We start from the raw sequence: 23,795 nt of genomic DNA on the forward strand, positions 1-23,795 counted from the left end.
GTTTGTTGTGAAATTCCTGACGTGCCACATTTTCTTTTTCTGTTTTGAGCAGTTCTTGCAGGGCTTTGACTTCTTCCTCATTCTTTTAAGTTCAGCCATAGTTTTCTCCGTCTCTGCGCGGAACTTTATGTGAGCTTCGTGGTCACCTTTTATCGAGTTTAACCTCTCTGAGATACTTGTCCTTTCTTCCAAGACCAAACCCAGCATCTCATTATTCTGCCAAAGTTCATTTTTTCCTTTTGTTAGATCCTCGATCTGTTTCTTATGCTGTTTTTTGAAGTATTCAAGCTCTGTTTTAAGCTTTTCAACTTGATAAATTATTGGATGCAGTCTTTGGTCGAACAATCTGGCATATGTTTCTTTTTCTTTTTCACTTTTGTTAACCATTGTTTTAGAGAAATTAACACCTCTGTCTTTCTTAGGTTTTGAGCTCATTTCTGTTTTTTATGTGCTGTATCACTCCAACAAAACGATAGCTTAATCAATTCAGTTTGACACGTTTATGGTCTATTTAAGTGTAATGTCATTAAACGTCACCACGTTCTGTGACGTAATCGCTTTCTTGTTGTTGTTTTTTTTTTTTTAAACAACACATTCGAACAACAACTTATTTATTTATTTATTTTTAAACAAAATATTAGTTTAACACATTAGATAACATACCGCCAGTGGAGTTTCCGGTAACTTTTTTGCCAATCGGCTGTGGTTATGCAGTCACATGACCATTTTGAAACTGTGGCGTTTGGACACACGGAAAGAAGAAACACATGAAAACATGGCAGAGCCAATTGTCTACGTTACTGCTGAAGAGGATGAACAGCCTTGGCCTCATATACTAAAAATGTTTCGCTTAAAAGCAGTACAAAAGAACAGCTATGTCTTCAGTGTCGGTGTCTTCAGTGAGAGCCAAAACAAACCAACTTTTCAGCGTGAAACAACTCAGGAAACGGTAAGTTTTCTCTAAATATCTTTTTAGCGGTGGTTAGCTGGATGTCAGTCTTATGTTACAGCAGCTGTGTCGAGCTCGAGCTGTGAGTCATATTTTCGGCGCTACGTTGTAGTGAGACAAGTTTGTGGGTGTTTTGTGCAGCTTCGGCTGTCCTTTTAACTGCTCGCTGGTTAGCTAGCGTGAGCTATAAGCTAACAGCTAGCCTGGTTAAACAAGCTAGAGTTTCACGCACATGCAAACAGCTCATCTCTACTGCTTTAACTGTTACAACAGAAGGCAATACTGCGGTGAAAGGGTTTATTATGTGAAACAGCAGCTTGTTTAGTTTAAACAGTCTGTATTAAGCTGGGCAAAGACTGTGCGATTTTTTTTTCAGTCGCGTTATTCAGCTCCTGCTCAAACTGTGCAATTGAATCTCAGGGGTTAGAAGTTCATAGGTCACGATGCAGGGTCTCACACTATACGGCCTGATGCTTTGATGCGACCTGAGTGCTCAGACTGTGCGTCCATAACATGAAGCTTATCATACAAAATCTGTCTCTGACTCTCCCTCTTTGTGTCTTTCACTCACTCACACAGACACACACACCACCATCAACTTTGCTAAATTACTGATGAAAAACATTGACCAGGCAGCTGTGATTGAGCAGCAATGTCCATCCAACTCTTTTCACGGTTGTTGTAGTCGTGATAATTTTGTGAGGCCACATTGAAAAGCCTTGGATACAGAAGCGTAGAGCTGCCAACCAGGCAAAAGAAAAATAGAGCTATATCACGTTATAACGTGAAAAGTATATTGTTCAAACAATATACTTGTTACGTTTGTACAATATACTATCATTTTAGTACAATATACCTTTCACGTTTGAACGCTATAATATCAAATTATTACAATATATATAATTATCACGTTTGTACAGTAGAAATATTGTTCAAATGTGAAAGGTATAGTGCACGAACATAAAGTATATTAGAACAATAAACTTTTCATGTTATAACATGATATAGCTCTATTTTTCTTTTGCCTGGGTGGCAGCTCTACGCTTACATACTCGGATGAGCTTGCCTCATCCTACAAGTTGTGCCTCCATCTCTTGTGTCCAGATCACACGCTGCACTGCCGTGCTGCTCCACCTTTTCTCTTTCATTTCTGTGTTTGTGCGTGCACAGTATGAGAGGCTGTGTTCAGGGGCGACAGGATTTCAAACAGGTTTGATTATCTTGCAACCATACAATTGATGATTGGGAGCTGGTCGTGAGGTGTTAACTGCTCGTTACCCCATGTATACTACATGATGCACACACAATTAAGGCAAGACACGGGCCGATCCCCAAAACGGTTGCACAACTGAAAAATCGCCTCAAAATGGGCCAAAAATCGCAGTGTATGCCCAGCTTTTGGAGGCTAGCTCCAAACAAATATCTGCAGCTTGGTAGTGTGTACAGCACTATAATGACCACACCTAATTCTTTTGAAAACCATACATCTTTACACAGGTCTCCACTTCATCAGACATCACCTTGACGCAGAGCTGGATGAGGCCAGCACAAACAGCAGCCTAACCGACGAAGATGATGGATCCATGGGGTCAGGAAAGCCAGAACCAGGGGAGCTGGAGAGGTACCTTTCATGTCCATTCACTGGAGGTATGGATCTATTGCATGGCTTTCCTCACATCAAGAAGCTGTCGATCAAAGTCAATACAGCTCTTCCTGCATCTGGAGCTTGTGAAGGACTTCAGTCATGCAGGACTTCTGTTCACTGCTAAACAGTTACAGCTTCACAGAAATACCTTGAGAGCAAACTGCTGCTGAAGCTTAACCATCACCTCACTGAGTGAAGAAATGGCACATTTTTTTGCTGAATATGCAAAAAAAAAAAAATACACACCCATACAATTTATGGCCTTGTATGTTCAAGATGCCTCGTTCTAATGTTTTCTTTGAGGCTGCTGTGCCATTTGGAGCAAAAATGAATATAAAGTTTACAGCATATCTTGTCACCAAAAATTGTTTGCACTGTTTATATATTTATATTATTTACTGTAGGTATTGGTGAAAAAAGCTTTATGTTGTGAAAAACTGAAATCTGGAAATTAGAATTGTTGTGCCTTATTTTGTTGTTTTTACATATCTGTTGAAAATACTAAAATTTGTTTATTTATTGTTTGTCTGATAGCATTTAAAATGAAAATTTCAAACAATTACTCACTACTTGTAGTCTTTTTGCCAAGTACTTTTTTTACTCATACTTGAGTAACTTTTCTGACTACTTTTCACTTTTACTTGAGTAATAATATTTTAAAGTAATGCTACTCTTACTTGAGTACAATTTTTGGATACTCGACCCACCTCTGCGTGAAACCATGTTAATGACAGTGTACAACCATTGGAGATGTGAGCAGGACAGACGGAACGTGTGGACTTTATACCAGTTTTTAAATTGTGTTGATAGGCCACGTAAAACCAGTTATAATAAAAAAAGAAAATGCAATGTATGTTTGTTTTCTGAATACTGTTGTTTGTATTTACAGGTTAACCCTCAGGATATCTCACTAAACCTCTGCTCTGTAGCACAGCTCTGCACATACTGCATTCAATTCAGTTTTATTGATATAAACACATATTAGGGTGACCAAGCGTCCTCTTTTCGAGGTTGATAAAAATGTCCGGGTTTTCCTACAGAGGACTCATATGTGTGACGTCATCCCCGAGCTGCTGCTTTGTGAGTTGTTCTGCGCTCACAGACGGGACGGAAGAAACGGTAAAAACTGCGTTTTATAAGGAAAGCGCTCGAACGCACTGAGCCAAAACAAAAAAAAAACCCAAAACCACCCTTTCCTATTGGTGGAAAATGTACCATGTCCACTAATCAAAAAATGATTTAGTAAAAGTTGAGTCACAATGCAGAAGCAGTATGTGGAAAAACTATACTCACTGTTTCCATAGGAATTAAAAGGGTAATTTAATAATTTAATGCAAATGCTCTAGATTGACTTATCGTCAGCTAGTGTTGGCCATGTCTATAAAATCAGGAGGTTTTGCAGGTCTGAAGCTTTAAGATGTTTGTTAACACAACTCAAAAGAAGAAAAACATCAGCGATGAACTCAGAGGAGCAAATGCTGCTGCACATCAATCTGGGAAGGGTTATAAGGCCATTCAAGGCAGAAGCCATTGTTCACCCCACGGTTGGTAGCTACAGAAGCCAACTGTCAAGCAGGGTGGTGGAGGATGAATCATTGTTTCAACACTATATTTGTTTTCATAAACAGACAAGAAGACAACAACAATCTGCTCCTCGCATTCAACACATGTCAGTCCATATCCCAGCAAACTAAATCCTCTCCATTTACACACATCAAATAGAAACACGAACCACTTGTAATGATTGATGAATTTCAAATCTGGTTTGGGGAGTCATTCAGTGAGAAACAGTGGAATGATTTTCAATGTGAAAAGCAGGAACAGTGAGAACTAAAAAAAGAAACAAAGGTCTTTGGAACCAAGAGGCAGCAGGAGGACAGCTGCAGTTTAACAGCTTCAACTCACTGACAGGAAACAACATGAGAAATATAATCATCCACTGACACCTTCAACGGCAACACCTTCACATCATCCCCAGTTTGGATAAATGGAAACATCCTGTGAGCGAAAGTGTGTGTGAAGGTGTGTATGTGTGTGTTAGTATTGGGGCCAGAGAACGACAGCTTTCCACTGTTCCAGTCCAGATTCACTCTGATCCTCTGGAGCTTCTAATGAACTGAGAGAGCAGTGAATCCAGCTGATGGTGAGCGTGTTCAGTATTTACCTAAACAGACCACTACTCCCCAAAACCCAGACTCTGTGTTTCCCTTCCTGTTGATAGACTCTTCTACCACACCAAACATCCAGCTTGTACTGTCTCCAACCTCGACATCCCAGCTGTGAGTCCCTGAGTTAAAGCCCTCAGAGCTCATGACAGAATAGAACCAATCAAACCTCTCTGCATTATCAGGAAGCCGCTGCCTCTCTCCTTCTCTCACTGTTCAGATCTTCAGACAGGATAAGGTCTGGATGAGCAGTGTTTGGGTCCAGAATGAGAGGAGTGTAGGAGACCATGTCCTTCATGTTGTTCCAGATGTTGAAGGTCAGGTTGCCCAGGTGTTTGGCTCAGTCTATCAGAGCTCCTGAAGGCAGCTGTGGATCATCCAGCAGGGGGCAGCACTGGACTTTTTCCACTGCAGCCTTGTAGTTGTGCAGGAATGAGCCGCCTTCAGCTCTCAGCTCCTCTTCTGTGGCTCTGACTGTGTCTGAACGAGCTGCTATCACTCTGCTCAGAGCCTCCATCTTCTCCTTCATCATCCCACTCTTCTGCTCCTCTTCCTCCCTCAGTGCGGCCTCCTCTTCCTCTGCTAGAAACTGGTGAAGTTTCTTAAACTGCTCCTTAATCTGCTTCTGTGTGCTGGGCCTGGACCTGGGCCTGTGTTCTGCTGTTTGATCAAACTTCACTTGAACTTCTTCACAAACCTTTAACTTCTTCTTCAAGGCCTCCAGAGTTTCCTTAAATTCCTTCTTGTGTTGTTGTGCAGCTTCATCGATGGGTCTGAATCTGTGGTCGGTGTGTTTTTCTGAGTCTCTGCAGATGAGACACGCTGGCTGCTGATGGTCCAGACAGAACAGTTTGAGTTTCTCAGACAGCAGAGAGCCTCTGAAGCTCTCTGATCTTTCTCCTGTAAGAACAACTCACACAGGTTTTTTTAAAGCCAGGTTTAAAGGTGGTTCATACACTGATATTTCCTTACAAACTGGACAGTAGTGTTGTTCTTTCTCTCCACCATCTCTTTAGACAGTCTTTACAGAAGCTGTGGCTACATGACAGAAGAACAGGATCTCTGAAGACCTCCTGACAGGCCGGACAGCAGAGATCCTTCTCTGATCTGGAAGCCATTGAGTCTGTAGTGAAGCTGAAAACAGCAGACAGGAAGTACAGTCAGTCCTGGCTCCCCTCCCTCCTCTGCTACCTTCACTGAGTCGTGTTTTTGCTCAAACTCACATTCAGTGTGTGGAGCCTCAGCAGCTTGAAGCAGCAGTGTTGGAGTTTTCCACTTTTCTCTCCTGTAGCTGACTCACAGAAGGAAGCTAGTTTGTTCTGAACTCAGTCTGATCGTCTGTGCGTCTGTCTTTAATAAAGAAGTGGAACAGCCTGATTCCTCGTTTCTCTCAGATGAGTGACGTGAGGGGGTGGAGCTTCATTCAACTTCCACTTATCTTACTCAGGTGTGCCCACATCCTCATTTTAGTTTTGACAGTATTTTTGTGATTTGGGGAAAGCCTCGGAGAGGACTGGCGGCAGCTCCTGGGCCTGGCAGGATCCCCATTTACTTATGAGAGGTGAAGAAGTGAAAAGAGTGAGGGGGGAGGGGGCAGGAAAACAACAACGAACAGGTTTTAGAACTGAGGGATCATATACAGTGGGGCAAAAAAGTATTTAGTCAGCCACCGATTGTGCAAGTTCCCCCACTTAAAATGATGACAGAGGTCAGTAATGTGCACCAGAGGTACACTTCAACTGTGAGAGACAGAATGTGAAAAAAAAATCCATGAATTCACATGGTAGGATTTGTAAAGAATTTATTCGTAAATCAGGGTGGAAAATAAGTATTTGGTCACCTCAAACAAGGAAAATCCCTGGCTCTCACAGACCTGTAACGTCTTCTGTAAGAAGCTTTTCTGTCCCCCACTCGTTACCTGTATGAATGGCACCTGTTTGACCTCATCATCTGTATAAAAGCTTTCGAAGGACACCAGGAAAAGAATTGCAGACCTGCACCAGACTGGGAAGAGTGAATCTACAATAGGCAAGCAGCTTGGTGTGAAAAAATCAACTGTGGGAGCAATCATCAGAAAATGGAAGACATACAAGACCACTGATAATCTCCCTCGATCTGGGGCTCCACGCAAGATCTCATCCCGTGGGGTCAAAATGATCATGAGAACGGTGAGCAAAGATCCCAGAACCACACGGGGGGACCTGGTGAATGACCTGCAGAGAGCTGGGACCAAAGTAACAAAGGTCACCATCAGTAACACACTACAACGGCAGGGAATCAAATCCCGCAGTGCCAGACGTGTTCCGCTGCTGAAGCCAGTGCATGTCCAGGCCCGTCTGAAGTTTGCCAGAGAGCACATGGATGATACAGCAGAGGATTGGGAGAATGTCATGTGGTCAGATGAAACCAAAGTAGAACTTTTTGGTATAAACTCAACTTGTCGTGTTTGGAGGAAGAAGAATACTGAGTTGCATCCCAAGAACACCATACCTACTGTGAAGCATGGGGGTGGAAACATCATGCTATGGGGCTGTTTTTCTGCCAAGGGGACAGGACGACTGATCCGTGTTAAGGACAGAATGAATGGGGCCAAGTATCGTGAGATTTTGAGCCAAAACCTCCTTCCATCAGTGAGAACTTTGAAGATGAAACGAGGCTGGGTCTTCCAACATGACAATGATCCAAAACACACCGCCCGGGCAACAAAGGAGTGGCTCCGTAAGAAGCATTTGAAAGTCCTGGAGTGGCCTAGCCAGTCTCCAGACCTCAACCCCATAGAAAATCTGTGGCGGGAGTTGAAAGTCCGTGTTGCTCGGCGACAGCCCGAAAACATCACTGCTCTTGAGAAGATCTGCATGGAGGAATGGGCCAAAATACCAGCTACTGTGTGTGCAAACCTGGTAAAGACCTATAGTAAACGTTTGACCTCTGTTATTGGCAACAAAGGTTATGTTACAAAGTATTGAGTTGTATTTTTGTTATTGACCAAATACTTATTTTCCACCCTGATTTACGAATAAATTCTTTACAAATCCTACCATGTGAATTCATGGATTTTTTTTTCACTTTCTGTCTCTCACAGTTGAAGTGTACCTCTGGTGCAAATTACTGACCTCTGTCATCATTTTAAGTGGGGAACTTGCACAATCGGTGGCTGACTAAATACTTTTTTGCCCCACTGTGTGTGTGTGTGTGTGTGTGTGTGTGTGTGTGTGTGTGTGTGTGTGTGTGTGTATATATATATATATATATATATATAGATAATATATACAAAGGGGATAAATAGAATAAATAGGAATAAAAATAAAAATACAAGTGAATTGCACATTTCAAGTATGGAGTCTATTGCACCGCTGATTATTAACAAAAAGTATTGCACAAAAGGTATTGCACAGTGAAGTGAAGTGAAGAGGCACTACAGCTTAGTTGTTCCCCCCTCCTTTGTCCTCCTGTTTCCCCTCCCTCTCCCCTCCAGAGAGGAGTTAAACAGTCTGATGGCGTGTGGGACAAAGGAGTTTTTAAGTCTGTTGGTTCTTGTCTTTGGGAGAAGCAACCTGTCACTGAACAGACTCTTCTGGTTGTTTATGGCCGTGTGCAGAGGATGCCCAGCATTGTCCATAATGTCCAGCAGTTTCTTTAGTGTCCTTTTCTCTGCCACTTACACCAGAGTGTCCAGCTTCATGCCAACCACAGAGCCAGCCTTCCTGATCAGTTTTTCCAGTCTGGATGAGTCCTTCTTTGCTGTGCTGCTCCCCCAGCACACCACAGCATAGAAAAGTACTCCAGCAACCACCGACTGATAAAACATCCTCAGGAGCTTCCTGCAGATGTTGAAAGACCTCAGCCTCCTGAGGAAGTACAGTCGGCTTTGGGCTTTTTTGTACAGGTGCTCTGTGTTGCATGACCAGTCCAGTTTGTTGTCCACCCACAGCCTGAGGTACTTGTACTTGTTGACCACCTCCTCCCCCTCTATCTGAACCGGCAGTGGACCTGCTCTGGACCTCCCAAAGTCCACAACCAGTTCCTTAGTCTTTGAGGTGTTGAGTTGCAGGTGGTTTGTGTGACTCCATGCGACAAAGTTCCTCACCAGATGTCTGTACTCCTCTTCCTGATTATCCCAGATACACCCCATGATGGCTGTGTCGTCTGCAAACTTCTGAATGTGGCATAATTCAGAGTTGTAGCAGAAGTCAGAGGTGTACAGGGTGAAGAGAAGAGGGGACAGCACAGTTCCCTGTGGTGCTCCTGTGCTGCTGACCACAGTGTCAGACGTGATGTCCTTCAGCCTGACGTACTGTGGCCTGTCGGTGAGGTAGTCGGAGATCCAAGCGACCAGGCAGGGGTCCACCTCCATCCTGTTCAGTTTTTCCTGAAGCAGACAGGGCCGGATGGTATTAAAGGCACTGGAAAAGTCAAGAAACAGGATCCTGACCGTGCCTTTTCCCCCATCGAGGTGTGAGTGGGCTCTATGCAGGAGGTACAGGATGTACAAGGAAATATATACAAGGAAATTAGCTTGTATATGTTATGTTTCTTCCTGGAAACATGAAATTCAGCCATTTTTGGATCTACTGAGTCATGAGTTTTCAATGCTAACTTTATGCCTTTCGTATTAATCTATTATTGATGATCAAATAAAGTTTCATACATTAGTATGAATTTAGTTAGCTTAGCTTGATTTGTTTTCATGTTTTGTAGTTGGAGAAAACTCAGACTTGTCTGACTCTGACCCAGAGATTGTTATTAAAAGGCCCTCTGAGTTTGATCTTGCTGATACACTGGTAAGTACAATTTAAAATTTTTTATAGAGTTTTCTTGTTGTTTAGTCACCACCATTTGCCTCAGTTCAGTAAAACAGTTAATAGTTATATGTGAAATACATTTTGTGTGTGTGTGTGTGTGTGTGTGTGCGTGCTCGCGTGCGTGTGTTTGTTTGTTTCAGCCATGGGAACTTCAACATGAAAGCAGTCCTTTACAGAAAGCGGCAGAATATGAGTAAGTGATATTTTAAGAACATGTAATCTTTTACTGTTTTTTGCCTACACTTTGTATTAATGAGATATACACTTTTGTCATTCATTCTGTATATGGTTTTTGGAACATGGACTACATAATACTTGTATTGCTTGTTTCTTAATCAAGATGCTTAAATATTTTCAAAGTGTCAATTAATATTTTCACAGTACACAACAATAATGCTTTTCTTTGTTCTCTAAGGAAGGGTGCTGGGGATCTTGTGCTTGCTAATGAAGTACAACAGGTAAAAAACTATTTTATTAGTAAAACAGTGCAGCAGACAATCTCCACCGCCTTTACTTTGCAATTAGATAACGATTCACTGTTTGCTTACATTCATTGTTATTATACAATGCATTTCACATCCTCAATTTTCATACTATCAATACATTATAACATCCACCCCTTAAAGGTACAATAAGTCATACTACATGAAATAATCACAAAGCAGTCTAATGTCTCAATCATGTTGGAAGGAAGGTTACATTGAAACTAACTGTGTATGACTCGTCTTTGTCATCTAGAATCTTCTGGCGCTGATCCGTAGCCATGAAACTCATGGAACGGGAGGAGGGAGAGTCACTCGTTTGTTTATAAAGATAGACTGCAGTACACAAATTTGACCACAGGATGTTCTTCTTATTTCATTCTTACTTATTGTACCTTTAGATAATCTATTAGGATAGGGAACCTAAGGTACATCCATCTACTTCCGGACCATGGGTCCCCTACTGCTAAAAAAATAGGAGTCTATGAGCCAATAAAAATTATTTTCTGATCCCGTTTGATGTGTGCCATGGATTTAAAATATGATGTCCGTGAAGTATATAAACACATTTTGATGCCAAAAAGTGAATAAGTGACAGGTGGCAAAGGTTATTTTAGGTTTTGTTTGAAAAGACGTGGCGAAATGTAAATGTTCGTCTCACAAAATTGACATCATCGAACCAGACACAGAGAAGAGGAAAAGCTTAGTTTTGTTTAGCGAGCTTCGAATCCTTCTTCCAGGATGATGTGGAGAAAACCACTATAAATCTGGCCATGTGATAATTAGCAGCTACGCTGGGGGAGAAAAGCTTCTGAGGCGACGTCATATTTGCGACATCTGACTTGTAGTCATTTTAATGACGAATTTTTACAAGCTAACAAATCTTAAATTACATTAGACATAGTCGAAACACAATTATTTATTATTTAAATTGAAGTACAACATATGTGTGATTCAGAGAGTAAGGCAAAGCAGACCAGAAAATAACTTTTATAGCTCCATTCACTTCCATTCATTTTTCTTTTGTTCAGGGACCCATGAGCAGACCAGAAGGGGAGGAGACTTAGGCTCCCTATATTAAAATAATTATCAATTGGTCAAATATGAATTTTCATTCATCCTCATTTCTGTATTTCCAGGTCATAGATTTGGAAGAAGAAAACGATACAGGCACTACTGAATGCCTCACTGTCGAGAGCTCCTGTTACAGGTGCGTTGTATCTTGAGTAATTATTCCAGAGGGTTGCACAAAATATATACACACAATTATTATAAATGTATGTAGTTTGACTCTTTTACATTAGATTCTTAGGGAAAAAAAATATAGTAGAATCGTTCTATAAAACTGGAACTGCATGTTTATGCATTTGTCTTTTTGCATCTACACTTTGTGTACATGTTTTCACTCTGCAGAAACTACACACAGCTGTTTGAACCGATTGTGATTGATGATGAAGATCCTACTCCTAATGAAGCCAAAGCTGAGCCCCCAGAAGAACCTGTGTTAGTAATTTAAACATTTGAATCCAATTAACCGCCATCTTGTTCTGTACAAGACATCGTGCAATCATGAGAGAAGTATATACACCTTTAAAAAATAAGTTTCCCTTTTTTTTTTAGAGACACCAATTTGCAGGCACATGAAATTATTGCAAATTTGGCACTGGAACTTGACCACAAGAAGGTCAGCAGGTTCAATATATCAAGGTCAGCTGTATGGGATGGAGCTGTTAGAGGATTTTGACGCAGCACATACTCTGACAACTACGATATGTTCATCAAGTTTAATGATGATGCTTGCAGCTTTGAAGAAGGTTTGGATACAGGTGGCCCGAGGCGTGAATTCCTCACACTTCTTATGGGCAGTCTGCAGCAGCAGTGTGTCTGGAAGATTTGATGATGTTTGCCACAGGGCTGACGGCAGTTCCACCGGCAGGAATGACACCACCACCATGCATCCAGTTTTTAAGTGATTCGCCTTTTCCAGTTGCAAACACCTGTGCAAATACTCTGAAGCTACCCATCTGTGACTCATACAGCATCTTTAAGGCCAACATGGACTTTGGAATTCAAAATGCTCCAGGATTTGGATGTTCTTAAATCAGCAAGGTCATCAAGTTACAGTTACTGAGTTACCCTGTTAGGTTCAGCTACCGTTGGCACACTACTTAACACATTCATGTGACAAGCAACTTCCATATTGTTAAACATTTAGTTGTTTTTTCTGAATATTGTGTATGTTGGAAAAGTGACAGAAATGCTGGACACTATTTGTAAATGGTTTTATTAAAGAAAATTTTAAATGTTTCCTTGTGGTTAAATGTTAATATTTAAATCCATGCCAGTTGCTGTATGTTATGAACAATATTATATTCAATTTAGCAAGAGGGAAAGGAAACACTAACATTAAAAAATGAAGGAAAAACAGAAGGGCTGGAGCACTCAAGTAAGTCCAAAGGTTTTATTAGGTGCAAAAAAAGGAAAGAAACTAACGTTTTGACACAGTGTGTGTCTTCGTCAGAGTAACTCTGACAAATGTCATTACAAACTGAAGTTCAGTTGGTATCTAAAACCCAGCTATGTCCTTCAGGGCCAAATACAGTTCTGTGGCCGATTCCCAGTCTTGTGGCTGCTGCAGTGTGTTTTGTTGTACAGCCTGTTGTAAATATTCCTCAATGTTTGGATCACCACACAATCCAACCGGTAGCCCCTCCTCGGGAAACACATCCAGTTCCCTCTCCTCAACAGCAAATCCACAGTCTCTTGAACCATATCTGCAAAATGAAAATAGAACAGTGAAGGATTTTTTGCTGACAATATGGAACTATATAAATCAACGCATGCAGTGACATGTTATAAACTGCTCTATCATACTTATGTGTAAAATTATGAATATATATTAACCAACTTAAGCAATAACAACACCTTGCATTTAGTTTGATGCAAAAGGTTAATTCATTTTGTTAAGAACTCAAATACCTGTGAGGCAAGAGATAGAGTTCGTTTGGAATCCCTCCTGGACACGATGCAAGTCTGCTTGGCCGGATCCTGTGTTTGTTCCAGAGGTCTTTGTATTCATCCAGGTCTTTCTGTAGAACCCCTCTGAAGCAGAATCTCAGCAAGCATTGGTGTTCGTGGCTTCCATTTAAGTTTCCAGAGTCTCTTAGGTCTCCAAAAAAGTCCATCCAAAACTGAGACCTGGGTATATAATTAATATTTAAGAATCAATTTAGCTTTGTTCTTGGTCATTTTATAGGGTTTGTTACATTTTGGTCCCATTTAAAACATGCCACAAATGGATGTCAAACAAAGTAATGCATATTAGTTTTCCATAAATATTGTAGCGACCCTGCAGTAATGTTCTTGTTAAAAATGCTGTATTCTTTTCACTCTGTTCTGTGTGTTGATTGTGAGGAGTGGAGAGTTTGGTCTGAGTTTTTCATTTTGTATTGGCGTCGTTAAATCTAGGCAAGCATGCTCATTTCGGCACAACAGCTGACAGTGACCATTTTGAGTTCCTGCAATAAAGTGACGGCTGTTAACGTCTATCTCATCCAACTTTTCAACACGTCCAGCAGGACGCTACTCTATTTTCTTAAATGCATGTAAAAAAAAAAAACAAAACGATCTGATCAGCTTTCACTGTAGCTTACACCTACCAGACACAAATGTACCCACCTTCCTCTTCTGAAATAAGACCACCATGACTCGATGCGCTGATTCCCAGTAGATGATCCGTAACTGTGGCTTGACGATCCAGCATAATAGTCCGTGTGCGCGTGACGGAGGGTACACTGTATTGCTGCCATAGTCCCATTCTCAGTCCCGAAGTCTGTTCGTAATCTCATTGGTATCACACACGCTATAACAGCCGGGTTGTTGTTTGTTGCTCCACACACAAGCCACATCAGTCTTCTTGAAAAGCCATCTATACATCCTGACAGGGCCAAGCCAAAGGGTTTCAGTTTATCATAGCCATCTACATGCCATATGTAATTGGGCCCCATGGAGTGATACGTGCGTCTTGTGAACCTCCTTCGAGTTCTCAAAGAGATTCCTTGAGGATTTAGTTGTCTCAACAGCCTCATAACTATATCACGCTTGACACGCAGCTTGTGTTTTTGTTTGAGAACTTGCCACATGGTCCGATATCCAAACAATTGTCTTGGTCCTTGAAGCTCGGACAAAATGGCACGCCTCACCTCAGGAAGTGGAGAATAGTTGCCTCGTCTGTACAGTCCAGATTCTTTTAAATGCATTTTCAGTGTACGCATACTAATTGAAATGTCACGATTACACTTGAGCATATCCAGTATCACCTCGTATGTATGTCCTGAATCAAAAATATTCTCGAATAGCGACAGCTATGTTTGGGTCACCACTAATGTTCATGTTTGAAAAAAATGTGCTACAGGCAGAGTAACTTCCGGTTCCAAAGATGAACAGCGCGGACGTCCAATCAGTGATGTCTCCTGTTGCCGACTGGTACCTACCCTTTCCGGTTTTCTTAATGTAATTGTGCTTCTCAATTTGATTTTGTGATTCTCAGTTTTGTTTTTGTGCTTCTCAATTTTGTTTTTGTGCTTCTTAATTTGATTTTGTGATTCTCAGTTTTGTTTTTGTGCTTCTCAATTTTGTTTTTGTGCTTCTTAATTTGTTTTTGTGATTCTTCTTTTGTTTTTGTGCTTCTCAATTTTGTTTTTGTGCTTCTTAATTTGATTTTGTGCTTCTCAATTTTGTTTTTGTGCTTCTCAATTTTGTTTTTGTGCTTCTTAATTTGTTTTTGTGATTCTTCTTTTTTGTTTTTGTGCTTCTCAATTTTGTTTTTGTGCTTCTTAATTTGATTTTGTGATTCTCAGTTTTGTTTTTGTGCTTCTCAATTTTGTTTTTGTGCTTCTTAATTTGATTTTGTGCTTCTTAATTTGATTTTGTGATTCTCAGTATTGTTTTTGTGCTTCTCAATTTTGTTTTGTGATTCTCCATTTGTTTTTGCTTTTCTCAATTTTGTTGTTGTGTTTAGCAATTTGTTGGTGTGATTTGCACTTCAGGGCCTCTCAATTTTGTTGTTGTGTTTAGCAATTTGTTGGTGTGATTTGCACTTCAGGGCCACCGTAGGAAGATGCCCTTTTGTCAAAAGTGTAGGTTTCATGTGCACATTGGAGGGTGAAAAACTCACCTGGTTCTTCAGACTCACTGAAGGCAGGGAGGCGGGCAGTAGGACCTGGGGGAGGGAGGGAGGACAGAGGGTCGTCCTAGAAACACAAAACAAGATGTCATCGCTGAGCAATAATACAGACTGTTTATTAACAGCCCGTCAGACATACATGAGCCAATCAGCATCACTAACAGGTGGACATGTTTAAAATCATTGTATTTCATTATAGCAACACTATGTTTACCTATGTTCATTCGCCACTTCTAGTTTCTGTAAGGCCACATCGAGCAGCTGGAGATGGTGAAAGAGGGTTAGAGGGTTGTGACCTCTGACCCTGACAGAAGCAGAACATCAGTGATCTAGCAGAAAAGCTGTCAGTCAACTTTAAATTACAGACACGGACCTGGAAGTTGTCTTTTTCCAGAGCCTCCAGCTGACGGGTCAGCCTCCTCTGTCTGGTGGCTTCATCCAAAACTCTGCGCTGACCAGCCTCCACCCGAGCTGTTGGATCCAAACACACAGTTTCCATCAGTTGGTATCAGTGACAAAAGACCCATCGACTCAGCTCATTTCTATAAAGTTCTGTGTAGTTTTTCCAGCATGTAAACCAAAGGGAAATCATCAGGACTGCTAATTGTGATACAGCACACAGTCGCCTCACAGAGGTTCATTCTGAGCAGGAAAAAACAGCTGAAAGCTCAAAGGCTTAGCAGTTTAAGGGATTTCAAACCTGCCACAGTGACAGCTGCAAAAGGTTTAAACACAGAGTGTGACCATGCTGAAAAGCTACAGTGATGTGATGTTTTCCCTGTCGGCTTCACCTTCTCTTCACGTTCAGTGGGACTCCTGGGAGGAAGCTTTGATGCACTTACAGCAACATAATGTTCAGAATATCTCTCTGCTCCACTCCGTGTGTGAGGAGATGCACTTACAATGAGACTGAGAGCAGGGAAAGGAGAAACTATCACCAGAAAAGCCTGCTATCAATTTAGGACTGGAAAAAGCTGGTGTGTCCCTGAATTACCCTTTACTAGTAGTTTTACTGTTTCCTTCCAATCAAACCATACCGCACTGTGAAAACGTTAAATTTATCTCATTTTGTTCTCGTATTATTGTCTGAAAGCTCATCAAACAGAATCTGAACCAGTTAAGTACTTAACTTAAATTCTGCTCACAGCTGGAGCCCAAAAAACATATTTTACTTCAGTGAAACACCCAAAATCCTTCAGGTGGTCCTGGTTAAATAAACCGCAAAGTAACATCACCAACTTAAATCCTCTCCTTTAAGTTGGATTTTTAAATAACTGGACTATTCCTTTTTAACATGTATATGTTAGAATAAAACTCTGCAGCTCTATAAAAACAGTAATAATAGCATTAACAGTAAACAACCGCTCAGCAAACCGGAGTTGAGTTTAAAACCAACGTTTCCCCTGTGAGCTCCAAGTTAGAGAAGATAGAACAACAGAGGGGCTCTCTGTTAAAGTGTTTTTACACCGTCTGACTGCATGACAGTGTTTTATATTCAAAAGAAGAGTTCAAACAGACCAACACTCACCGGAACCTTTCTTCTCCAGCACCATCTTTGTTCACGTCCTCTGTACGGCGGCCGTGTAGGTCCCTGTCAAAGCAAACGAAGCGCGTTTGTCATCTGGACCGCTAATAGGACAATTAAAGGGTGACAATTTTTGATGATTTTGATGGCTGATCTCCATTCTACTTCATTCTAATTCTACTGTTTTCTGAAGTGAGTGTTTTATGTTTGTTATTTTAAATAAAGTTTGAGCGTTTTCTTCAGTCTGTTGTCCCAAAATATGCTAAGAATTGCGCTGGGAGTAGGGTTGCCAACCGTCCCTTAAAAAACGGAATCGTCCCGTATTTAGAAACAAAAGTACACGTCCCGTATTGTTGTTTATTTTGTGTAACATACAACTGTTGAACAGTGGAGAAACAATATAATTTTTTATTTTCCCTTTTTTTTTTAGATGAGACGCTGTTGCGTTATGTAAAGATATTTTAAAGACAAACAGGCTAGATAGGTTTAGCCATTTACCTCGCTTTTGGTTGTGTGCCAAACGTCTACACCGCACTCCACTCCAGTAGGTGGCGACTCAACGTTGGTTTGACAATTTACCAAAAGTAGGAGGAGGAGGAGGAGGCGAAGAAGAAGAATGAAGCGTCGCTAACAGTTTAGTTCTACACGGAAACGTCAGTTTCTGAAGCAGTAATATTCTAGTAATGTATTAATATTTTGATCTGGGTGTCTGGTACTTGCCCTGTCTGCCGACACAACATTAGTTAAATAGCGAAACAGTAAGGATATTTATGTTTCTATAATGGCACCGAGCTGCCTCGGCTAAGGTTATATAGCCCAGGTAAGCGACGGCTGCGAGTTGTTTTCGCTCGACTAGCTAGTTTTGTAGTAGCTTTTCTACGTAGCGTAAAAAGAGCTGTCACTTTCCAGTAAATGGCCTGCACTTTAGAAAAAGTGCTGGCCGATACTCGGACCCTTCTCGAGAGGCTAAAAGAGCACGACACAGCCGCCGAGGGACTGATAGAGCAGTCCGAGGCCCTGAATCAGAGAGTGCAGGGCATGAGAGAGGTGGGAAATGCTCTGCCAGACAAGGTAAACTCGAGCAGATAGCTCACGTTTATGAAAAGCTACACTACTGCTTGGTGTACACATTGAACTAGTTAAACAGTGACCTGTACTACAAAGCGAGTATCCCTCGTATCTAGGATATGCTTTCGTGATATGCGTTCGCTAAAGTCTTCTTTATCCGTTTCTTCTCTGCTCTTTTCTCAGCACACAGATGACAGTTCAGAGATACAGGAGCTCACGAAATACAAACCTCATGTCCTTCTGACTCAGGAAAACACTCAAATCAAGGAACTGCAGCGGGAGAATAAAGGTAAAAAAAAAAAAAGAAGGTACTGCTGACTGGCTGGTTTTATATACCAGTATTAACACTCTTTATGTCTTTGTAGAACTATGGGTGTCTCTTGAAGAACACCAGTACGCGCTCGAGTTGATCATGTGTCGGTATCGCAAGCATGTGCTCCAGCTGATGATGGCGAAGAAGGAGCTGGACACCAAACCTGTGCTCAGCCTCCATGAGGACCATGCCAAAGTACATCAACTCTGCATTTCTTTAATTTGCTCACACGTTTAATGGGCTATGATTCCAAATACATAGACACACAAATTTAAAATAAAAACAACAAAATGATTTCTGACTCTTCTCCAGGAAGTGCAGAGCCAAGTGGAACGGATATGCGAGATGGGCCAGGTGATGAGAAGAGCAGTGCAGGTGGATGATAAGCACTATTGCTGTGTTCGAGAGAGGCTTGCTCAGCTAGAGGTGAGAAATGCAGTTATACATGGACACAATGACACCTTTCCTCTTGAGGTCTGTGGAAAAATATGTGATTTTACCACAGACCTCAGACATCAGCTTCTGTGTCAAAATGATGCAACGATAATAGAGGATCATAAATGCAAATGAGAGCTGAGTTGTCAGTTTTTAGTGGGATGGCTAGGTTTAGCACATCAGGTCAAGGAGCATGTTGTTTTGTTTGGGGGTTTATTAGGCCTTTTAAACCAGTCGGTTAGAGTTCTTACTGTGCCATCTTTGCGATAACCTTTTGTGAGTTTTCTAAATATGCTACAACTGTAACGTTTGTTTAAAATGTACATTTTCCCAAACAGTAACAAACGTGTATTTAAGAATATAAATGAATAAAAGCATTCAGAACAATAGCTATCTTCCCAGGAGTGGCTGTTCTAGCAAATTTAGCCACAGACTGTTTAATGCTCATGGAAATGGCTAAAAATCCAAGAGCTACAGCTTAGACTCTACAGGGCTATGTTAGCACGTTAAATGAAAGGGAGAAAAAAATCCTCTTTCCTTTTAAAAAAAAACAACAAAACAAGGCAGCATTGTTAGTTTTGCATAAATGTAAGGCATAAAGTTTGTCCTTTGGACAGACCAGACCAGTGTGGAAATGTTTGGCTGTAATACACAGCAGCTCATTCAGTGAAAACTGTCAAACACACTGTTGGAGCTGCGATAATTTAGGGCTTGTTTTGCACCTGAGCACCGTGAACTCTTTCAATCATCCGAAAATCCCTCTGCGTACCCAAGTATTCTAGAGTCAAATGAGGGAAGTCTTGTCTAATGGCTAAAGCTTGGCTGAAACTGACTCATAAAGCAGGACAATGATCCCAAGCACAGCAGCAAATCTGCAGCACAATGGCTGACAAAAAGGAAATCACAGCTTTGTAATATTTCAGTCAAGGTCCAAACCTCAACTCAGCTGGAACACTCTGGTGGGACCGTAACGAATAATCGTGATCTTCAGTGTGCTGAAGCAACATTGTAATGACCAGACTTCCTCCATAATGATGGATGGATAAAGCTGTACACAAGTTTTTACACAATGCTTCTTTTTATCAAATAAATAATGACATGAGTTATTGTTCATCTGGGGCTGTATTTAAATAATTTTAGTACCTGCTAAGGAACTCATGATTTTTTTTTCTTATTAGGTCTTATTGATAAAACCTGAGAAATAAAAGATGATGTACTTTCTTTTTAATTTGTCTGTATTTGCTTTGGTTATCTGCTTCCCCTAACACTGCCAAAGTGCAAAAAATTCTATCACAAATAAACAGTAACACTATTTAAAAGAGAAGATGCAATGCATCCATCACAATTTTCATTCAAAATCTGCTTGCATGGGAAAGCACATGTATGTTATAAGGAAGATATATTTAACTTCAAAAGTTATGTTTGAAAAAAAAAATTTCTACCTTCAGATTGAGAACAAGGAGCTGCGCGATCTCCTGGAAATCAGCAAGAGCTCTGTGAAGACAACTAGCCAGTCACTAGCAGCAGAAGAAGGAGAAGAATCTCCTCTGCCAGGGTCCACCGAGTGACCTGAAGTACAGCTGGGATGAGGTTCCACAGGACCAGGAGAGGGGGCTGGTTGTGTCTTCACCTGTGTTCACCACCACATTATAGATATTGTTATTTTAATTTTATTTTTTTACATGTAATGAAATGCAGTCCAGCATGAGGTTATCACCCACGATACACATGTACTGCAGTAAAAGCAAAGGGGATTTCTTTAGTTTTAGCCAAAGACACTTTTATTCTCCAAGGATACAGTTTCTACCTCTTTGCTGTTCACACACACAAACTTTCACAGTGAGTAAAGCACCCAAAACCAGCCCAACCTTTGAGTTCACTTGAAATCTATTAAGAAGCCAACTTGTAGTCCACACCATATAAGAAGCTGTGCTTGCTGCCAATAAGAGAACTTTTGGCTGTTTTACACTTTGCCTGCTGAGGAGTAACAGTGGAACCTTTGTTGTGATGTTTTGGGTTTGATATGTTTGATAAAGTCTCAATATATAACATGGTTTTCATGTTTTGGTACCTTAATTCTGTGTGTTAGACACAAGTTGTACAGTTTGCAGATTCAGAGTATTGCATACCAGCTAATGGCACATCTTTGTTAGTGAGAACACTTTCAAACATGCCAAGGTGTTTTTTTTGTGTAATGGATACCATGTTTGTACGCTGTATGTTGTCAGAAACTGTATTTTATTGTCTTAGGAAATCATGTTAGATGACTTCATGACAGAGTACTGATTTGTGTCAAATTAAACTCAGAAAGTTTGCTATACATAACAGCGTGCCTGGTTTTGTTTTCTTTTTTCCAAACTTTTTTACTGTACAGCTTGCTGGATATTGTATGGACCAAAGTGACTTGTTTGGGATAATCCTTTCTTTACCGCAAGGTGGCGCCATTCAGTTGTTGGTATAACCTATCGCGAGGTTTGCAAGAGTTTCCATGCTGCTTTCAAGAAAAGACGTTACTTGGTATTCTTTAGTTTTTTAAATGTTTCCTCATTAACATAAGTTCTGTCAATAACACCAAGACGGTAAAGGGTGAATGTTTAAACTAATCACTTGTAAAATCATAAAATTTTCAGTGTTGTCTTTTATTCTTCTGCGTTTAAATCGTAACCCTAGGGATATATTTCCGACAAGACGAGAAAGCATCACGCAGAGGTGCATTTGCTACTTCTAGCCTGCCACAAGCTAATGTTCAGTATGTCTGAGAAGGAGCTGGGGAAAAAGTGGGACCGATGCTTAGCAGACGGTGCCATTAAATTAGGTAAATATGCCTCAGTTTCTCAATCGTAACGATATTGTCCTGTACCAAAACTAGGGCCACTTAAGAAGCAGTTTATATTGAAGTCCACAGCTGTCATTGACTGGGCGAGAGGCTAACTAGCTAGCCATAAGGGCTCGTAAAGGACAACTGAATGACCAGTCATTTTTTCATGCTTTGTTTATTTTAAATACATACAGTTACGATTGGGTATACGCTGTCATTTTATTAAAGTCTCAAGATATTTGGCCTTTGATCTTCTCGCTCATTTTTTATGCGTTTCACTTAGCCCAGTGCAAACGCTGCTAAGAAAATGTCAACCTAATTCTTAATCGCTGATTAATACTGACACGTCTTCTAGTACGCAACTTAAGGATATTTCTGTCCCCCTCTTAATTCGGCATATATATAAAACAGAACCAGTGGTTTAGGTTATTCACATTTGAGCTATTCTGCTGTTTCGCTAACTCTTTTCGTTTTTTCAGAATTTAAAGAGTAAACAAGAAACGGCAGCAGATAGTAGGGGCAAAGTTGGATAATCTAGTAAAATAAGTTTTGACCTAAGGAGATGATCCTGGCCAGGGGGTGCCTAACGTAACAGGGCCATGCACTTACTGTTAAGAAGCAAAGATCCATAAATTGATGCATATTTCAATGGAGTTAGGTGCGGTGAAGAATAGGTGGGTTTACGCCAAGCAGGCCCACTTTGTTTTAAAGAGACTGTGTATTAAGACGGTAAAACTCTTCTTATATGTTGTGGCAAGATAACATGAAATGTCTTTTATTTAACCATCTTGTAGAAAAAAAAGTGGGGGAAATTAAAAGTACATTAACCAAAGGCAGCAGACGACATCATACACACCAAATAAGCATTAGAAAGTAGCTGTATAAATAATACAGTTACAGGTCTACTTTAACAGCTGTTTTTTTTTTTCCTGTGTCTCTCAGGCACCGGTCTGGGGTTAGGCATTGTGTTTTCTGTTCTGTTCTTCAAACGTAAGTAGTTTAATTGCTTTACTGAATCTCGATGAGCTCCTTTTGCTCAAAAGTCCTTGAGGAAAAAAAGCATGGCTGCAGTAATGTTCTACTCCCGCTACAGTAACACATACATATGGCTGTCTTTTACTGCGAATAGATGAGATGCATTTTTTTTGTCCACAGACAATAGTCATTTCAGATTTTAGATGTAGTTACGGAGACAGCAAAAAGCTTTTAAAGAAGCATGTTAAAAATTGAGGTAATTACGATGGGAAAAAAAGGCTACGGGGTAAAAGGCTGTAGCATACCATCTCTGATCTGTTTTTAATCATGCTGTGAAGTGCTTGAGTGTTTGAAAAGAATCTAAAGCATCTTTCTCAATTATAGGGCACACATGGCCAATTTCACTTGGCTCGGGAGCAGGGCTCGGCATGGCGTATGCCAATTGTCAGAATAACCTGAGGTCACATTATATGCTGCACAGAGGCGATAAGGTTGGTTTGTCCATGGAAAAAATTGATAAATTGTTATAAATACCAGTAGATTTCATAAAGTCTGAAATGCTTATAATGTTGGCATAATTTCAGTCTCTGACTGTGTACATATATATATTAAAATACTGAATTTATTTCTATTTTTTTTCAGTAAAACTAACTCATTTAAGGAATTGATTCCCCACTTCTAACTCTCAATAACAACCCTGTATCGCTGGTTATGTAAATGAAAATTCATGAAACCTGTCTCTGTTTTCTTCAACAGGAGCAATAACTGCACGTCACCAAGGGACTGTCTTTTTTTTTCCAAAGTGTTTGTTTTTGTTTTGATTATGGGTGCGTCACCATTTGCACTGTTCTACAGTCAGACTCTTGTCTCCCTGTTGACATCCTTCCTTGTATGACTGTATGATTTGTATATGCCCTATAAGGACGGTCTGTGTTTATTTAATAAAATAATTATTAAAAAAAAGAGTTGTGGGTTAATAATAAGCTGTTCCATACATGCTTTGTATGATATGTAATTGTGTACAAATCATGTTTAACCAAGTGGTACAAAGATGAGGATTGTGTAATACGTTACATCAGATAGATTATACTTCACACACTCTGAGGAGTAATAATGACACTTGCGGAGGGGTAGGGGGTTAGGAGTCAAGTGTTAATGCAGTTTTGAAAAAGGTGCTTGAAGTAATTTTTCTGAAAACTGTCAGAGAAGAAGGCTGAGGCAGGGATGTAAAAGCGGTCCTATAAGGCTATTCAAATGTTCCTGTTAGGAAATGAAGGATTCTGGGGTTGTCTCATCATCTCTGTGCATTGAGAATAACAAGATGACGTAAAGTGGTTATTGTTATATAATAGGGAATTTCTTCACTAATGGTATAATGTGTGAGTCACCCAAAACAAACAAAAATATGCTGAAATATTACAATGTATTACTGA

At 40.5% G+C, this 23,795-nt stretch overlaps 6 protein-coding genes across 9 annotated transcripts in view; 3 read left to right on the forward strand and 3 right to left on the reverse strand.

The window, feature by feature from the left end:
• The window catches only part of LOC146495000 (uncharacterized), a 6,139-nt gene extending 2,255 nt beyond the window's left edge, over positions 1-3,884 (reverse strand). The window contains exon 1 of the mRNA XM_085145828.1: positions 2,183-3,884. The gene's annotated coding sequence lies outside the window, so the exon portion shown is untranslated. The remainder of the gene's footprint in view (positions 1-2,182) is intronic.
• A 1,097-nt stretch (positions 3,885-4,981) lies between these two features.
• Positions 4,982-5,877, reverse strand: LOC146495001 (nuclear factor 7, brain-like). Its single transcript, XM_085146079.1, has 2 exons — positions 5,787-5,877; positions 4,982-5,671 (listed from the first exon to the last, which is right to left on the reverse strand). The coding sequence occupies exons 1-2, from the start codon at positions 5,875-5,877 to the stop codon at positions 5,100-5,102; spliced, it is 663 nt and encodes a 220-aa protein (XP_085002205.1). The 3' UTR covers positions 4,982-5,099.
• A 1,319-nt stretch (positions 5,878-7,196) lies between these two features.
• Positions 7,197-17,353, reverse strand: LOC146495002 (zinc finger HIT domain-containing protein 1-like). 4 transcript variants are annotated; one of them, XM_085145831.1, is made up of 6 exons: positions 16,757-17,179; positions 15,602-15,699; positions 15,443-15,489; positions 15,220-15,295; positions 13,023-13,241; positions 7,197-12,817 (listed from the first exon to the last, which is right to left on the reverse strand). In XM_085145831.1, exons 1-5 carry the CDS (start codon positions 16,779-16,781, stop codon positions 13,119-13,121), a joined length of 369 nt encoding a protein of 122 aa, XP_085001957.1. In that variant the 5' UTR covers positions 16,782-17,179; the 3' UTR covers positions 7,197-12,817; positions 13,023-13,118. The 4 variants fall into 4 exon arrangements, with proteins under 4 accessions (XP_085001957.1, XP_085001959.1, XP_085001956.1 ...); XM_085145833.1 differs by lacking the exon at positions 15,443-15,489 and having other exon boundaries at positions 16,757-17,149; XM_085145830.1 differs by lacking the exons at positions 7,197-12,817; positions 13,023-13,241 and adding an exon at positions 17,252-17,353 and having other exon boundaries at positions 15,054-15,295; positions 16,757-16,819.
• On the forward strand, positions 9,194-12,348 carry LOC146495003 (uncharacterized; the record flags this gene model as incomplete). The annotated part of the gene is made up of 7 exons (XM_085145835.1): positions 9,194-9,236; positions 9,458-9,540; positions 9,702-9,754; positions 9,977-10,019; positions 11,183-11,253; positions 11,457-11,546; positions 11,664-12,348. Coding segments are annotated over 7 exons (507 nt in total), but the record flags the coding sequence as incomplete, so codon positions are not given.
• A 312-nt stretch (positions 17,354-17,665) lies between the features above and the next one.
• Positions 17,666-20,894, forward strand: sike1 (suppressor of IKBKE 1). The gene is made up of 5 exons (XM_085145829.1): positions 17,666-17,824; positions 18,005-18,110; positions 18,187-18,329; positions 18,447-18,560; positions 20,018-20,894. The coding sequence occupies exons 1-5, from the start codon at positions 17,666-17,668 to the stop codon at positions 20,135-20,137; spliced, it is 642 nt and encodes a 213-aa protein (XP_085001955.1). The 3' UTR covers positions 20,138-20,894.
• Positions 20,895-21,005: 111 nt separating this feature from the next.
• On the forward strand, positions 21,006-23,738 carry micos10 (mitochondrial contact site and cristae organizing system subunit 10). The gene is made up of 4 exons (XM_085145834.1): positions 21,006-21,384; positions 22,330-22,377; positions 22,747-22,853; positions 23,119-23,738. Exons 1-4 carry the CDS (start codon positions 21,312-21,314, stop codon positions 23,125-23,127), a joined length of 237 nt encoding a protein of 78 aa, XP_085001960.1. The 5' UTR covers positions 21,006-21,311; the 3' UTR covers positions 23,128-23,738.
• The last annotated feature ends 57 nt before the right edge of the window (positions 23,739-23,795 follow it).

This window comes from Neolamprologus multifasciatus, chromosome 20 (assembly GCF_963576455.1).
Source record: "Neolamprologus multifasciatus chromosome 20, fNeoMul1.2, whole genome shotgun sequence".
NCBI classification, from domain to species: Eukaryota; Metazoa; Chordata; class Actinopteri; order Cichliformes; family Cichlidae; genus Neolamprologus; species Neolamprologus multifasciatus.

Coding starts and splice junctions, on each gene's coding strand:
- LOC146495001 (XM_085146079.1), bottom strand. CDS start 5,877: ATGGCTTCCAGATCAGAGAAGGATCTCTGCTGTCCGGCCTGTCAGGAG. Junction 5,672..5,786: donor GTCATGTAGCCACAGCTTCT/GTAAAGACTGTC, acceptor AACCTGTGTGAG/TTGTTCTTACAGGAGAAAGA.
- LOC146495002 (XM_085145830.1), bottom strand. CDS start 16,781: ATGGTGCTGGAGAAGAAAGGTTCCG. Junction 15,700..16,756: donor GCTGGAGAAGAAAGGTTCCG/GTGAGTGTTGGT, acceptor TGGATCCAACAG/CTCGGGTGGAGGCTGGTCAG. Junction 15,296..15,442: donor GAAGTGGCGAATGAACATAG/GTAAACATAGTG, acceptor TTGTGTTTCTAG/GACGACCCTCTGTCCTCCCT.
- sike1 (XM_085145829.1), top strand. CDS start 17,666: ATGGCCTGCACTTTAGAAAAAGTGCTGGCCGATACTCGGACCCTTCTC. Junction 18,330..18,446: donor TCCATGAGGACCATGCCAAA/GTACATCAACTC, acceptor ACTCTTCTCCAG/GAAGTGCAGAGCCAAGTGGA. Junction 18,561..20,017: donor AGAGGCTTGCTCAGCTAGAG/GTGAGAAATGCA, acceptor TTCTACCTTCAG/ATTGAGAACAAGGAGCTGCG.
- micos10 (XM_085145834.1), top strand. CDS start 21,312: ATGTTCAGTATGTCTGAGAAGGAGCTGGGGAAAAAGTGGGACCGATGC. Junction 21,385..22,329: donor AGACGGTGCCATTAAATTAG/GTAAATATGCCT, acceptor TGTGTCTCTCAG/GCACCGGTCTGGGGTTAGGC. Junction 22,378..22,746: donor TTCTGTTCTGTTCTTCAAAC/GTAAGTAGTTTA, acceptor TCTCAATTATAG/GGCACACATGGCCAATTTCA.